The following is a 16984-nucleotide window of genomic DNA, read 5'->3' as shown; positions in this document are numbered from 1 at the left end:
ACTCACTGAAGTATTTGAAATGATGAAATGAAAAAGTTTGTCATTTTCATTTTGCATTTAAGTGGCAGAGCGGTTCTTATGTGCAACTGTTTCAAAATCAATATTAGAGGGAATAAAAAAATGGCAAAATGTTTCCAAAGTCTTACTTTTCAAAAGCTTGCAAAGGACCATTGGGCGGTCAAAAGCACAGGGTACAATGTACACTGTCAAAGTTCTTTGAAGATGAGCAGAGCGAACACATTTTTTGTTAGAATGATCTCTGACATAATTTATGTGTTCCAATTAAACTCCATGATGACAATGAAAGGATGGTAAGCATTACTTTATAGATTTTGTTAATAGGAAAAGTGAAATATTAATGTGCTATTACTTGTCACACAAGAAGACAATAGTGGCATTAAGTAGTAATACAGGGCTGCTAGTGCCAGAAGAGACTCCCTGTTCATCAACTGTAATTTCCAACAGGAAATTAGCTTTGCCCTAGGTAATTCTGAGGCACAGAGTTTAAAAAATTCTTGCTCAATTTAAGTTGTAAGGAAAATGGTTGGTGGTCTGGCACAACAGAAGAGGATAGTACCTTTACTCAGAAGTAATACTCCTTTACAATAGTGAGAGCAGATGTTGATATCTTTTAAATTGTAGGCTCACTCAGGTCATAGTTATACCAAACTTCTATATATTGAGCATTTGCTACACAATGTTAAATCTGAACGCAACTGGAGTTGAATGAAATTATTTATTTTACTTTTATACTTGGGATTAGGTGCAGGAAAATTTATTCAAATAAATGACTGTGAAAACAAAATAAAACCACAGAGAATGAATTATTATTATTCACCCATAGTATTGATACTTACAAACCCATAATGTCCCCACTTCCAACCAAATGAAAGATAGGATTCTTGTCATTTCTTCTAAAAGTCTGTATTATATGTCATCCATCAACTACATACTTATTCATTGGCACTTTTTCATATCTAAATAATTGAGGTTCTTCATAAACATTCCAAGGTCCTATCTAGACACTTAAGTACTTCTGAAGCATCAAGAAAAGATTAGATTCTGTTCAATGTAGTTTTAATGTTAAGCATTTCTCACTGAATGCTCTCGTTTGAAAACTAGTGATTCACTGCTATGTCTGTATTAACTAGAATACCTCATTAACACACAGCACATGTACTTGCTTCCTCAGCCATGCAGAAACCATAACATCAACAGGAGTAAGAGGTTTGATATCCTATTTACTTGCAAGGGGCCCTTTTACAAGCAAGGAGTTAATGGTATTGTTTCAAAAAGTGCACAAAACAAATATGACTGTACCTGTTGCATTCCTTGTAGGGCTTGTTGCAAGAGTTTCAGTTGTTGCTCCTTGTTTGGATCATCTTCTCTGTGGGCTTTGCCTTGTTCTTGCTTGAGCAGTTCTACCTCATTCCGATAGGCATCGAGCTGCCAACGGAGGCTGTCATTTTCTTCCTTCAGAGCCTCTGCCTGTGATACTAAGGCTAAATGATTAATGGAAAATGTTAAAACATGTCCAGATTACTTTTGGGGTGTACTTGAACACTATAAAAGGTTGATATTTTAAATTAAAATGTATAAGTTATCTTATACTAGATAAAGGTGCCAAAAACATATGTTGGAGAAAAGGTAGCCTTATAAACAAATGGTGCTGGGAAAACTTGAAATCCACATGTAGAAGAATGAAATTTAACTCATCTCTCACCCTGCACAAAAGTCGACTCAAAGTGGATCAAAGACCTAGGAATTAGATTAGAAATGCTGCACAGGCTAGAAGAAAATGTAGACACAACATTCTAACATGTTGATTCAGGGACCGATTTTCTTAACGAGACTCCTAAAGTGCAAGAAGTAAAATTAAAAATCAATAAATAGGATGGGAAAATTAAAAAGTTAAAAAGCTTCCTCACAGCAAAGGAAACAATCAAGAGTGTGAAGAGAGAGCCTAAATAATGGTAGACAATCTTTGCCATCTGCCCCTCAGTTTGGGCATTAATATATAGGATATACAAAGAACATAAAAACTTAACACCAAAAACCCCACAAATAATCCAATGGGCAAAGGAACTCAAAATACACTTTACAGAAGAAATACCAACAGTCAACAAATAAATGAAAAAAATGTTCAACATCCCTAGCAATTAGAGAAATGAAAATCAAAACGACACTGAGATTTCATATATTCCAGTTAGAATGGCAATTATCAAGAATACAAGTACATCAATAAGAAATTAATTTTAAAAACTATGGGTAAATGGCAGAAAGATCGATAGAGGGAAGGGAGCAGGGGGTGAGGAGAAGGAAAGGGAAGGAATCTGAAATAGAACAAGATATATCCCATGCTTGTATAATTATGTAAAAATGGATTCTACTGTCATGTATAACTAAAAAGAACCAATAAAAATAATACAAGTAACAATAAATGTTGGTGGGGATGTGGGGGAAAGGATACATTCATACATTGTTGGTGGGACTGCAAGTAGGTCCAACACTCTGGAAAGCAGAATGGAGATTCCTCAAAATCTAGGAGTGGATCCACCATTTGACCCAGCTATCCTACTTCTCAGTATATATCCAAAGCATTTAAAGTCAGCATACTACAGTGATGTAGCCACATCAATTATTATAGCAGCACAATTCACAATAGTTGAGCTATGGAGCCAACCTAGGTGCCCTTCATCAGAATGGGTAAAGAAAATGTGGTATATACACAGAATGGAGTTTTACTCAACCATAAAGAGGAATGATTTTATGACATTTGCTGGTAGATGGATGGAACTATAGACAATCATTCTAAATGAAATGAGCAATTCCCCAAAAATTGAAGTTCGAATATTTTCTCTGATATATGGAAGCTAACCCAAAATAAGGACAGGTGGAAAAAAAGAATAAAGATCACAGGAGGAGACAAAGAGGAATGAAAGGAAGGGAGGAGGGATGGGATAGGGAAAGACAGTGGAATGAATCTGACCTAACTCTCCTATGCACATATATGAATATATCATAGTGAATCTCACCATTACGTACATCAAGAAGGACTACTTTAAAGAAAACCTACTTTAAAGAAAGATCAGTAGAGTATAGGGAAGGGAACAGTTGGGGAGAGGAATGGAGGGGAAGGGGAAGGACGGGAATTGAAGTAGAACAGATTATATTCCATGCTTTTATAATTATGCAAAAATGAATTCTATTATCATGTATAACTAAAAAGAATCAATAAAAATAAATTAATATGCATAAAAGGCAAATTAGTACAACAACTTTGAAAAGCAGTGTAGAGATTCCTCAAAAGACTAGGAATGGAACCACTATATGATTTAGCTTTCCCACTCCTTGGTATTTAACCTAAAGAACTAAAATCAGCATACTATAGTGATAAAGGCATGTCAGTGTTTATAGCAATATAATTCACAAGAGCCAATTTAGGGAACCAGCCCAGGTTACCTGTCAACAGATGACTGGATAAAGAAAATGTGGTATATATACACCATGGAGTTTTACTAGTTATAAAGAAGAACAAAATCATGGCATTTACAAAAAAAATGGATGGAACTGAAGATTATCATGCTGAATGAGACAAGCCAGACATAGAAAGTCAAGGGTAAAATGTTGTCTCTCATAAGTAGAAAGAAGTTAGACCAAAATAAGGAAAAAAAAAGAGGGAAGGTAGGAATCTTGTAAAAACAGAAAGGAGATCAGTGGAGTAGTGGAAGGAGATAGAGGGTGAGAGAGGAGGGATGGGAAAAAAGAGGGATGATGGAATGAAATTGACCAAATTATGCTACATACATGTACAAATATAACACAGTGATTTCACTTTTATGCATACCTATAAAGAAACAATTTAAAAAACTATAAATGAATAAAAAGAAGACCAGTAGAATAAAGGAAAAAGGGCAGGATGGGGGAGGAATGAGGGGAGTGAAATAAGAAATAAGGACTAAATTAGAGAAAATTATATTCCATTCCTTTAGGATTTTGTCAAAATGAACCCCAATATTATACATAACTGTAATGTACTAATAAAAACAGTTTTTAAAAAGCCTCTTGATGAGGAACTTTAGGTCTAAATTGGCCACAATCACAAGAGATGGACACAAAATCCATACAGACTAATTTTTGTAAATGAACAAGAATTCTAACACATGAGTCCTCATCATAGTTCATATTCTTCACCCACAAATATAACTAAGATATATTTCCAAGTAAGATCAGGTACTTTTATTTGAAATGTAGCAAGTTATAAGAGTCTTATAACAAGAAAGTATAGGACTAATTGCCTCAAACTGACAACTGCCTACACAGTAATTTTACTGAAAGATGTTTTTGTAGCATTGTCTAGTCTTACAGAAGAAAAGTAAATGCATAAAGTAAGACATAAGATTTTCAGTTTCTGGTCTAGCATGTGAGAAGCTTAAAAGTTTCTACTCTGTCTTAACAGGAAATAAACAGTTGAACAAACTGAAAAATCAATACCTCTTCTTATATCCTTCAGGGGAGTGAGGTCAAAGGGCAAACTGCTGCCTCCCAAATTGGAGATACAGACAGACGGTCCTACTGAATCATGACTTATAGAACCAGAAACTCATGAGCAGAAATCTCCATGGGAATCAGTGTCAACTTAGAAAAACAAACTGTAATTGACAAATTATTGGCGACTCAGTGTGGACAGTATGAGTTAAAAACTCTGAAAGGGTTGGGGATACTCTTTTGTAAGTTTTATCTCCAGGAGCGCTACCAGTTCTCACAGCAAACATCAGAGAAAAATCTCTTTATGCTTCTGGCAGGGGAAAGGAAAAGAACCATTTTGAAATTTGAAATGCCAGAGCATTCTGTTCTTATTTACACAACTTGCTCTTAGGAAAAACTATTTTTTCCAGGGCCTAAACTGCTGGGATTTTAAGAGTCTAACATACCTGGGGCAAGGGAAATACTCAACTCCAATCCCTTCCAGCCATCCTGTCCCACCTACAGATCAGGGAAATAAAACTGAGAAACACTGATGAAGTCCACAGTCTGGGGACACAGACTCACCAAAAGATGGAGGCTTAATCATAGAACTGGAGAACGTTTCTCCTCCTCCTAACACAAATGAAGGCCTATTTGCTGGAGCTCCTTATACTCAAAATATCACGTCTGGATTCTAACATACTAAATGGCAGAAATATGTTTGAGGTTACAGAGAAATATCAGTACAGACTCAGATATAGCAAAGGGAGCTGGAGTTATCAGTCTGGCAACTTAATAAAAAAAAAACCTCTATGGTTAAGGGGATCAGTAGAAGAAAGGGGATAGAATATGGGAAATGGAGAGGGAGGGAGGAGGTGCTGAGGAGAGATATTGGTCAAACTATACTGTAATATTTTTTTTCATGTATGGATATAGTATAACAAATTTCACTATTATGTACAACTATAATGTACCAATAAAGAAAAATGAGGAAAAAACCCTATGATTAATATATAAAGGGCTTTATTGGAAAAAGTAGATAGCATGCAAAAACACATGAATAGTAGAAGCAGAAAGATGGAAATTATAAGAAAGAATCTTTAAAAATACTAGAGATCAAAAACTGTAATAGGAATGAAGGATGCCTTTGTTAGGTCAATAGTAGACTGAATATGGCTGAGGAAAGAATCTCTGAGCTTCAGGATATGATAATTAAACACTTCTAAGACTGAAAACTTGTCTTTGTTCATTTGGGCTGTTATATAAACATCATAAACTAGGTAGATTAAAAAAAATTTACTTCCTATTCTGGAAGCTGGGAAGTCCAAGATCAAAGTACCAGTAGTTTCAGTGTGTCCTGAATGCCCAATTCCTGGTTCATAGATTGGCCTTCTAGCTGTATCCTCGTATCAGAAAGGGGCAAGGGAAGCTCTCTGGAGTCTCTTCTACAAAGGGCACTAATACTATTCATGAATGCACAGCATCTCCCCAAAGTCCCACTTCCCAATATTGTAACACTGGTGATTAAGTTTCAGCATGTGAATTTTGGGGGATACAAATAGCTATACCATAACAAAAGCAGAGAGGAAAAAAAGACTAAAGGAAAAAAAACAGAATATCCAAGAACCATGGGAAAATCACACCAGCTATAATCATGTATGATGGGGAAACAAGGGGAGAAGAAAGAAAGAAGCAATATTTGAAGCGATAATGACAGAATTTTCTCAAATTAGTGTCACATGATCAAGGAAGCTCAGAGAACACCAAGGAGGATAAATTCCCCCCAAACCACCCCTATAAATATCACACTTAGATTTCAGAAAATCAAAATAAAGAAAAAAATCTTGAAATAAGCCAGAGGAAAACAGCACCTTACTTATAGAAGAGCAAATATAAATATTAGATCTGGCTTTTTAGAAACTATGCAAACAAGGAAAGTGGAGTGAAGTATTTAATGATTAAGAGAAAACCTATCAAATTAGAATTCTGTGTCTTGTGAAATTATTCTTCAAAAGTGAAATAAGGAGAAATATTTTCTCAGAAACACAAAAACTAAAGGAATTTATTGCCATTAATATTCCTTGTAAGAAACACTAAAGGAGAAACCAGGACAGGGCAGCCAGGGACTTCCCCAAGCAGCCCGGCTCCCTCCGGCGGGGAGAGCCTTTCCAGGCTAGCTTCTCGGAGCAGACCGCCCAGTGAGAGCCTTTCTACACAGAGCCAGCCACAAGTCCCCAAGCCAGCGGTGACCTCCGGCCCGCAAGCAGCCTCTGGGACCAGGGCAAGGCAGCCAGAGACCTCTCCAGGTGGCCCTGGCCCCGCTCCGGCCCGCAGGCTTTGTCAACAGGGCGATCCAAGACTGCATCTCCAGTCACTCCAGATCCCAAGATTCAAGAAGGGGAGGCATTGAGAGACACGGAGTGAAACAGAACCACCGGGTGAGTCTCCCCCACCCGGTGAAGCCCGGCCCGGGCGGCAGGCCCGGATTTGGGCAGCTTATTAGAGTAGGGCAGGGCAGCTAGAGTCTTCCCCAGGCAGCTCTGTTCACTCTGGTGGTGGGCTCCTCCCACAGGGCCAGATACTCCAGCTTCTGGGAGCAGGCCCCCCAGTGAGAGCCTTTCTATACACAACCAGCTCCAAGTCCCTGATCCAGCGTGCAGCAAGCTCCGGCCCGCCCACACACTGCTTCAGAAACCAGAACAGGGTAGCCAGGGACTTCCCCAAGCAGCCCGGCTCCCTCCGGCGGGAAGTGCTTTTAAAGGCTAGCTTCTCGGAGCAGACCGCCCAGTGAGAGCCTTTCGACACAGAGTCAGCCACAAGTCCCCAGCCAGCGGAGACCTCCGACCTGCAAGCAGACTCTGGGACGAGAGCAGGGCAGCCAGAGACCTCTCCAGGTGGCCCTGTCCCCCTCTGGCCCACAGGCTTTTTCCACGGGGTGATCCAAGACGGCGGAATAGAGGGTGACTGCATCTCCAGTTGCTCCAGAACCCAGGATTCAAGAAGGGGAGGCATTGAGAGACTCGGACTAAAATAGAACCACGGGGTGAGTCTCCCCCACCCGGTGAAGCTTGGCCTGGGTGGCAGGCCCGGATTCGGGAGGCTTATTAGAGTAGGGCAGGGCAGCTAGAGTCTTCCCCAGGCAGCCCTGCGCACTCCAGTGGTGGGCTCCTACCACACGGCTAGCTTCTCGGAGCAGGCACCCAGTGAGAGCCATTCGACATAGAGACAGCTCCAAGCCTGCAACCAGTAGCGGGCTAGGGACAGCTTTCTTCGGAAGCACTGCATTATCAAGTTACTCCAAGACTTCAGGCTACTGAAGGCTGGGAGGTGATACACTGGAAATCTACAGGGACACTATAAGCAAATAGAGGAAATCTGCAATATCTCAGAGTCCCACTGTACGATATGAGAAAACAAGGGAAGAAAATGTCCCAAACAAACGTAGATACTATATCAATAAAACACAATTATAGCATAGCAGAAGATATGTCAGAAAGTGAGTTTAGAATGTACATAATTAAAACAATCAGGGAAGCAAACGAGGAGATGAAAGAGCAAATGCAGGCATTAAATGATCGCACCAATCAACAGTTAAAAGGGCAAATATGGGAAGCAAAAGATCATTTCAATAAAGAGTTAGAGATACTGAAAAAAAAAAAAAAACAAACAGAAATTCTTGAAATGAAGGAAACAATAAACCAAGGTAAAAACTCTATAGAAAGCATAACCAATAGGATAGAACACCTGGAAGACAGAACCTCAGACATTGAGGACAAAATATTTAATCTTGAAAACAAAGTTGACCAAACAGAGAAGATGGTAAGAAACCATGAACAGAATCTACAAGAATTATGGGATATCATGAAAAGGCCAAATTTAAGAATTATTGGGATTGAGGAAGGCTTAGAGAAACAAACCAAAGGAATGAACAATCTATTCAATTAAATAACATCAGAAAATTTCCCAAATCTGAAGAATGAAATGGAAAACAAAGTACAAGAGGTTTATAGGACTCCAAATATACAAAATTACAACAGACGCACACCAAGGCACATTGTTATGGAAATACCTAACATACAAAATAAAAACAGAATTTTAAAGGCCGTGAGAGAAAAGAATCAAATTACATTCAGCAGGAAACCAATAAGAATATCAGCAGATTTTTCAATCCAGACCCTAAAAGCTAGAAGGGCCTGGAACAACATTTACCAAGCCCTGAAAGAAAATGGATGCCAACCAAGAATCTGATACCCAGCAAAACTTAATTTCAGATTTGACAATGAAATAATATCCTTCCATGATAAAAAAAAGCTAAAGGAATTCACAAAAAGAAAGCCGGCATTACAGAACATTCTCAGCCAAATATTCCATGAGGAAGAGATGAAAAACAGCGATGCAAATCAGCAATGGGAGGAATTAGCCTAAAGGAATAGCCAAATAAAGGAGAAACCAAATCATGTCAAAAAACAAAAATGAGTCAAATGACTGGGAATACAAATCATATCACAATAATAACCCTGAATGTTAATGGCCTGAAATCATCAATCAAAAGACATAGAGTGGCAGATTGGATTAAAAAGAAAAATCCAACAATATGCTGCCTGCAAGAGACTCATCTCATAGAAAGAGATACCCACAGACTAAAGGTGAAAGGATGGGAAAAAACATAAAATGCACACGGACACAGCAAAAAAGCTGGAGTATCCATCCTCATTTCAGATAATGTGGTCTTCAAGCCAAAACTAGTCAGAAGGGATAAAGAAGGACATTACATACTGCTTAAGGGAAGCATAAATCAGCAAGACATAACAATCATTAATATCTATGCCCCGAACATTGGCTCATCCATGTATGTCAAACAAATCCTTCTCAATTCCAAAAATCAAATAGACCACAACACAATAATACTAGGTGATTTTAACACACCTCTCTCACCGCTGGATAGACTGTCCAAACAAAAATGGAATAAAGAAACCATAGATCTCAATAACACAATCAACAATTTAGACTTAACCGAATTATATAGAATATACCATCCAACAAAGAACGAATACACTTTGTTGTCAGCAGCACATGGATCCTTCTCTAAAAATAGACCATGTTTTATGCCACAAAGCTACTGTTAGCAAATACAAGAAGATAGAGATACTACCTTGTACTCTATCAGATCATAATGGATTGAAATTAGAAATAAATGACAGAATAAAAAACAGAAACTTCTCCAATACTTGGAGATTAAATAATACACTATTATATGATGAATGGATAACAGAAGACATCAGGAGGGAAATACAAATATTCTTAGAAGTAAACGAGAACAGAGACACATCATATCAAAATCTCTGGGACACTATGAAAGCAGTACTTAGAGGAGAATTTATTTCATGGGGCACATTAAACAAAACAAGTAGAAATCAACAAATAAACGACTTAACACTACAGCTCAAAGCCCTAGAGAAAGAAGAACAGATCAACACCAAAAGTAGTAGAAGACAGGAAATAGTTAAAATCAGAGCCAAAATCAACAAAATTGAAACAAAAGAAAACAATCGGAAAAATTAAAAAAATAAATAGTTGGTTCCTTGAAAAAATAAACAAAATTGATAAACCCTTAGCCACACTAACAAAGAGAAAGAGGGAGAAAACTCAAATTACTAAAATTCGGAATGAACAAGGAAATATCACAACAGACTCAAGTGAAATACAAAACATAATAGAAGCTATTTTGAAGATCTATACTCCAACGAAACAGAAAACCTCGAAGACATCAACAAGTGTCTAGAGACATACGAATTACCTAAACTGAACGAGGAGGACATACACAACTTAAATAAATCAATTTCAAGCAATGAAATAGAAGAGGTCATCAAAAGCCTACCAACAAAGAAAAGTCTGGACCAGATGGGTTCTCATCCGAGTTCTACAAAACCTTTAAAGAAGAGCTCATTCCAATACTCCTCAAAGTATTCCATGAAATAGAAGAGGAGGGAACCCTCCCAAACTCATTCTATGAAGCCAATATCACCCTGATACCTAAACCAGACAGAGACACATCGAGGAAAGAAAATTTCAGACCTTAATGAACATTGACGCAAAAATTCTCAACAAAATTTTAGCAAATCGCATACAAAAATATATTAAAAAGATAGTGCACCACGATCAAGTGGGTTTTATCCCAGGGATGCAAGGTTGGTTCAACATCCAGAAATCAATAAATGGCATTCACCATATCAACAGACTAAAAGTTAAGAATCACATGATTATTTCAATAGATGCAGAAAAAGCATTCGATAAAATACAGCATCCCTTCATGCTCAAAACACTAGAAAAAATCGGGGTAGTGGGAACATTCCTTAACATTTTAAAGGCCATCTACGCTAAGCTCATTGCCAATATCATTCTAAATGGTGAAAAACTGAAAGCATTCCCCCTAAAAACTGGAACAAGGCAGGGATGCCCTCTTTCACCAATTCTATTCAACATTTTCCTTGAGACTCTATCCAGAGCAATTAGACAAACCAAAGAAATTAAAGATATACGAATTGGAAAAGAAGAACTAAAACTATTCCTGTTCACTGATGACATGATTATATATTTAGAGGAACCTGGAAATACCACCAGAAAACTCTTAGAACTCATAAGTGAATTCAGTAAAGTAGCAGGTTACAAGATCAATGCTCATAAATCCAAAGCATTTTTATACATAAGTGATGTATCTTCAGAAAGAGAAATTAGGAAAACTGCCCCATTCACAATAGCATCGAAAAAAATAAAATACTTGGGAATCAATCTCACAAAAGAGGTGAAAGACTTCTACAATGAGAACTACAGAACACTAAAGCAAGAAATTAAAGACAACCTTAGAAGATGAAAGATCTTCCATGTTCTTGGATAGGAAGAATTAATATTGTCAAAATGGCCATACTACCAAAAGTGCTATACAGATTCAATGCAATTCCAATTAAAATCCCAATGACGTACCTTACAGAAATAGAGCAAGCAATCATGAAATTCATCTGGAAGAATAAGAAACCCAGAATAGCTAAAGCAACCCTCAGTAGAAAGAGCGAAGCAGGGGGTATCACAATACCAGATCTTCAACTCTATTACAAAGCAAGAGTAACAAAAACGGCATGGTATTGGTACCAAAATAGAAAGGTAGATCAATGGTACAGAATAGAGGACATGGACACAAACCCAAATAAATACAATTTTCTCATACTAGACAAAGGTGCCAAAAATATTCAATGGAGAAAAGATAGCTTCTTCAACAAATGGTGCTGGGAAAACTGGAAAACCATATACAACAGAATGAAATTAAATCCCTATCTCTCACCCTGCACAAAACTCAACTCAAAATGGATCAAGGACCTCAGAATCAGACCAGAGACCCTGCAGATTATAGAAGAAAAAGTAGGTGCAAACCTTGAACTTTTTGGCTTAGGATCAGACTTCCTTAACAGGACTCCCATAACACAAGAAATAAAAGCAAGAATCAACCACTGGGATAGATTCAAACTAAAAAGCTTTCTCTCAGCACAGGAAACTATCAGTAATGTGAAGAGAGAGTCTACAGAGTGGGAGAATATATTTGCCACTCATACTTCAGATAGAGCACTAATTTCCAGAATCTATAAAGAACTCAAAAAACTCTACACCAAGAATACAAATAATCCAATCAACAAATGGGCTAAGGAAATGAATAGACACTTCACAGAAGAAGATGTACAAGCAATCAACAGATATATGAAAAAATGTTCAACATCTCTAGTAATAAGAAAAATGCAAATCAAAACTACCCTAAGATTTCATCTCACCCCAATTAGAATGGCGATTATCAAGAACACAAGCAACAGTAGGTGTTGGCGAGGAAGTGGGGAAAAAGGTATACTCATACATTGCTGATGGGGTTGCAAATTAGTGCAGCCCCTCTGGAAAGCAGTGTGGAGATTCCTCAGAAAGCTTGGAATGGAACCACCATTTGACCCAGCTATCCCACTCCTTGGCCTATACCCAAAGGACTTAAAATCAGCATACTACAGAGATACACCACATCAATGTTCATAGCTGCTCAATTCACCATAGCCAGATTGTGGAACCAACCTAGATACCCTTCAGTTGATGAATGGATAAAGAAACTGTGGTATATATATATATATACATGGAATATTACTCCGCCATGAAGAATGATAAAATTATGGCATTTGCAGGCAAATGGATGAAATTGGAGGATATCATGCTATGTGAGATAAACCAATCTCAAAAAACCAAAGGTCGAATGATCTCGCTGATAAGCGGATGAGGACATATAATGGGGTGTAGGAGGTGTTAGCATTAGGGTTAGGGTTAGGTTTAGGGTTAGGTATAAAGAGGGTGGTAAGAATGGAGGAAGGAAGGACTGTATAGAGGGAAAAGAGGAGTGGGAGGGGTGGGGGAAAGGGTAAAAAATAACAATGAACCAAACAACATTGCCCTATGTAAATTGATGATTTTTAATAAAAAAAAGAAACACTAAAGGAAGTTCTCCAGAGAAGTTAAAAATGATATAGGTCCTAAATTTATATCTGCATAAAGAAAGGAAGAACATAAAAAATGAGTAAGTGAAGGTAAAATAAATACTTTTATTTTTCTTATTCTCAAGTGATTCAGCATGTAACTGTTCAGAGTAACAGTAGCAAAAAATGTTTTCAACTAAGTATACTTATGTATATGTGAAATAAATGAAAGCAATACTACAAAGGATTGGAGTAAAATGTTAGGAATATTTTGTTATTGTAAGGAACTTGTACTATCCATGAAGTGGTGTTGGTTATTTGAAAGTGGACTTGAATTACCTGTAAATGTAGAGTGAAAAATTTTAGGGCAACTACTGAAAATTATGTAAAAAGAAGTAAAATTTATATGCAAAGAAAAGGAGAAAACAGAATAATATAGCATGCTTCAATTAAAACCAGAAAGACAGAAACAGTGTGAAGACAAAGTAAGAAAAAGAATATGGGTAACCAAAAGAAAACAGCCTTCAGCATGGTTGATATTTATCCAACTACACCAGTAGTGACTTTAAATGTCACAAAAATACACCAAATAAAAGATAAAGATTGTCAGAGTGGATCAGAAAACAAGATCCAAGTATATGATCCATAAAAAACTTTGAATGTAAGACCATATGTAGATTCAAAGTGAAGAGTTAGATAAAGATATACCATTCTAATACTAATTAAAACAGGGTGGGAATATCTATATTAATTTCAGGCAGAGCTGACTTCAGAGCAAGGAAGAAAATAGATAAAGAGAGGCTTTATATAATGTTAAAGGTGTCAGTACTCCAAGAAGATGTAACAATCCTTAATGTGTAAGAGGCTAGCAACAGATCATCAAAATATGTGAGGCAACTACTTATACAATTTCAAGGAGAAATAGATTAACCTACTAACATCCCACTATTAGAAATGGACAGTTTCAGAAAGCATAAAATGAGTAATTACATAGTTGAACTCAACAGTGCCATCAATCAACTAGACATAATTGACATCTATAGATTACTGCATCCAACAGCAGCAAATTACATATTTTCTAGCTCTCACATGGAATTTTTGCTGAGAGACCACATGCTAAGCCATAAAATACAGCTTAAAATCTCTTTAAAAATGGAAATCATGCTACTTACACCACAATGGAATTAAGACAGCCATCAATAACAGAAAGATAGTTGGAGAATCCCCAAACATTTGAACATTAAACAGCCTACTTGGGAAAAAAAAATTTGGAAGTAAATGAAAATGAAAATACAACTTACTAAATCTGTGGAATGCAGCAAAAATGGTGCTTAGAGGGAAATTTTTAGCACTAAAGGCATGTATTAGAAATGAAGAAATATAAAAATCAATTATCTGAACTTCTACCTTAGAAAATTAGATAAAGAAGAGCAAATTAATCAAATCAAATATACTTTAGTAAGCAGTTTGGTAGTTTCTTACAAAATCATATATATATATATGTGTGTGTGTGTATACATATATATATATATATTTCTTACCATATATATTTCTTATCATAAAATCCAGCAATCATGCTCTTACGCCAAATCCAGCATTTACACAAATTAACTGAAAACAAATGTCCACATAAAAGTCCGAAAATGTATATTTATAGAAACTTTATTGATTGCCCAAATTGGATGCAACAAAGTTGCCCTTCAGTAAGTGAATGGATAAATTGTGGTACATCCAGAAAACATGATATTAGTCAGTACTAAAAAGAAATGAGTCATCAAACCATGAAAAGATATTAAGGAAACTTAAATACATAGTATTAAATAAATGCTGCCAATCTTTAAAGGCTACATATGATGCCAACCATATGGTGTTCTGGAAAAGACAACACTGTGGAGATAAGAGAAAAGACCAATGGTTGTTAATGGTTAAGAGAAAGAGAAGGATGAACAGACACAGCACAGAGGATTTTTAGGACAGTGAAAGTATTCTATATGATATACGCTTGTAGGATACATCCTATTATACATTTGACTAAAACCAGCAAAGGTATAATGCCAAGAGTGAATCCTAATGTAAAGTACAGATTTTGTATGCTAATGATGTGTCAATGAAGTGACTGAAACAAATGTACCATTCCGATGGGAGAGGTTGATAGTAGGGAAAAACTTCCGTTTTACGGATAAGGATTATATAGTAAACTCTCTTTCTACTCAATTTTTCTCTGAACTGAAAACTGCTATAAAAATAAAGTTTATTAATAAAGAAATGAAGACACATGGGGGAAATCAAGGTTAAATTTAATTATTTATGTGTTTCAGCACATTTTCCAAGGTCCAAAATGATAAAACCTATTTTGAAATATTTAATCAGAGAATTTTCATTAAATCAACAAACATTTATTGAGTGCCTTCTATGTTCCTGGCTTATGACTATGTAAAAAAAATTGTGATCCACAAATCTTTATTGTTTACACACTATATTAATGGAAATATTCGTAGTTTCTTTGTCATCTTTTTATAGTAATGTGGGGAATTGAACCCAGGGCCTTGTGTATGCCAGGGCAAACACTACTATACCCTTAGTCCACTTTTTTGATTACTGTCAGGAAAAAAAAAGCCCAGAAAAAGAGATATTATCAAGATGTATCAAAATTTAAAAATCTGGACTCCGGTGGTGGGCTCCTCCCACACCGCCAGCTTCTCCAGCTTCTCAGAGCAGACCCCCCAGTGAGAGCCTTTCTGCAAAGAACCAGCTCCAAGTCCCTGAGCCACCTCAGTGAGCTCCGGCCTGCAGGTAGCTTCAGGGACCAGGACTGGGCAGCCAGGGACTTCCCCAAGCAGCCCGGCTCCCTCCGGCGGGAAGCACCTATCAAGGCTAGCTTCTCGGAGCAGACTGCCCAGTGACAGCCTTTCTACACAGAGCCAGCCACAAGTCCCCAAGCCAGTGGAGAGCTCTGACCCACAGGCAGCCTCTGGGACCAGGGCAGGGCAGCCAGAGACTTCTCAAGGCGAACCTGCCTCCTCCGGCCGCAGGTTCCTTCCACGGGGCGATCCAAGATGGCGGACTAGAGGGTGACTGCATCTCCAGTTGCTCCAGAACCCAGGAATCAAGAAGGGGAGGCATTGAGAGACTTGGACTAAAATAGAGCCACGGGGTGAGACTTCCCCACCCAGTGAAGCTTGGCCTGGGCAGCAGGCCCAGAATCGCGTGGTTTATCAGAGTAGGGCAAGGCAGCTAGAGTCTCCCCCAGGCAGCCCTGGGCACTACGGCGGTGGGCTCCTCCCACATGGCCAGCTTCTTGAAGCAGGCCCCCAGTGAGAGCGATTCGACATAGAGACAGCTCCAAGCCTGCAACCAGTAAAGGACCAGGGGCAGCTTCCTTCAGAAGTACTGTATCATCAAGTTCCTCCAAGACTTCAGGCTACTGAAGGCTGGGAGGTGATACACTGGAAATCTACAGGGACACAATAAGCAAATAGAGGAAATCTGCAATATCTCAGAGTCCAACTGACATCTGACCAATATGAGAAAACAAGGGAAGAAAATGTCCCAAACAAAGCGAGATACTATATCAATAAAACCCAATAACAGCACAGCAGAAGAAATGTCAGAAAGGGAGTTCAGAATGTACATAATTAAAACAATCAGGGAAGCAAAAGAAGAGATGAAAGAGCAAATGCAGGCATTGAAGGAGGAGATGAAAGAGCAAATGCAGGCATTAAATGATCGCACCAATAAATAGTTAAAAGAGCAAATACGGGAAGCAAGAGATCATTTCAATAAATAGTTAGAGATACTGAAAAAAAAAACCAAACAGAAATCCTTAAATGAAGGAAACAATAAACCAAGTTAAAAACTCCATAGAAAGCATAACCAATAGGATAGAACACCTGGAAGACAGAACCTCAGACATTGAGGACAAAATATTTAATCTTGAAAACAAAGTTGACCAAACAGAAAAGATGGTAAGAAATCATGAACAGAATCTACAAGAACTATGGGATATCATGAAAAGGCCAAAT

The 16984-nt window shown here is 37.7% G+C and overlaps 1 protein-coding gene across 1 annotated transcript in view; it reads right to left on the bottom strand.

Annotated features, from left to right (window-relative positions):
- The window catches only part of ENOX2 (ecto-NOX disulfide-thiol exchanger 2), a 341467-nt gene that overhangs the window by 13633 nt on the left and 310850 nt on the right, over positions 1-16984 (bottom strand). The window contains 1 exon segment of the mRNA XM_079122719.1: positions 1321-1502. Coding sequence (XP_078978845.1) covers positions 1321-1502 — 182 coding nt within the window.

The sequence above is a fragment of the Sciurus vulgaris genome (genome assembly GCF_902686455.1).
Source record: "Sciurus vulgaris genome assembly, chromosome: X".
Taxonomy (NCBI): Eukaryota; Metazoa; Chordata; class Mammalia; order Rodentia; family Sciuridae; genus Sciurus; species Sciurus vulgaris.
This window is presented reverse-complemented; position numbering and strand designations above follow the sequence as displayed.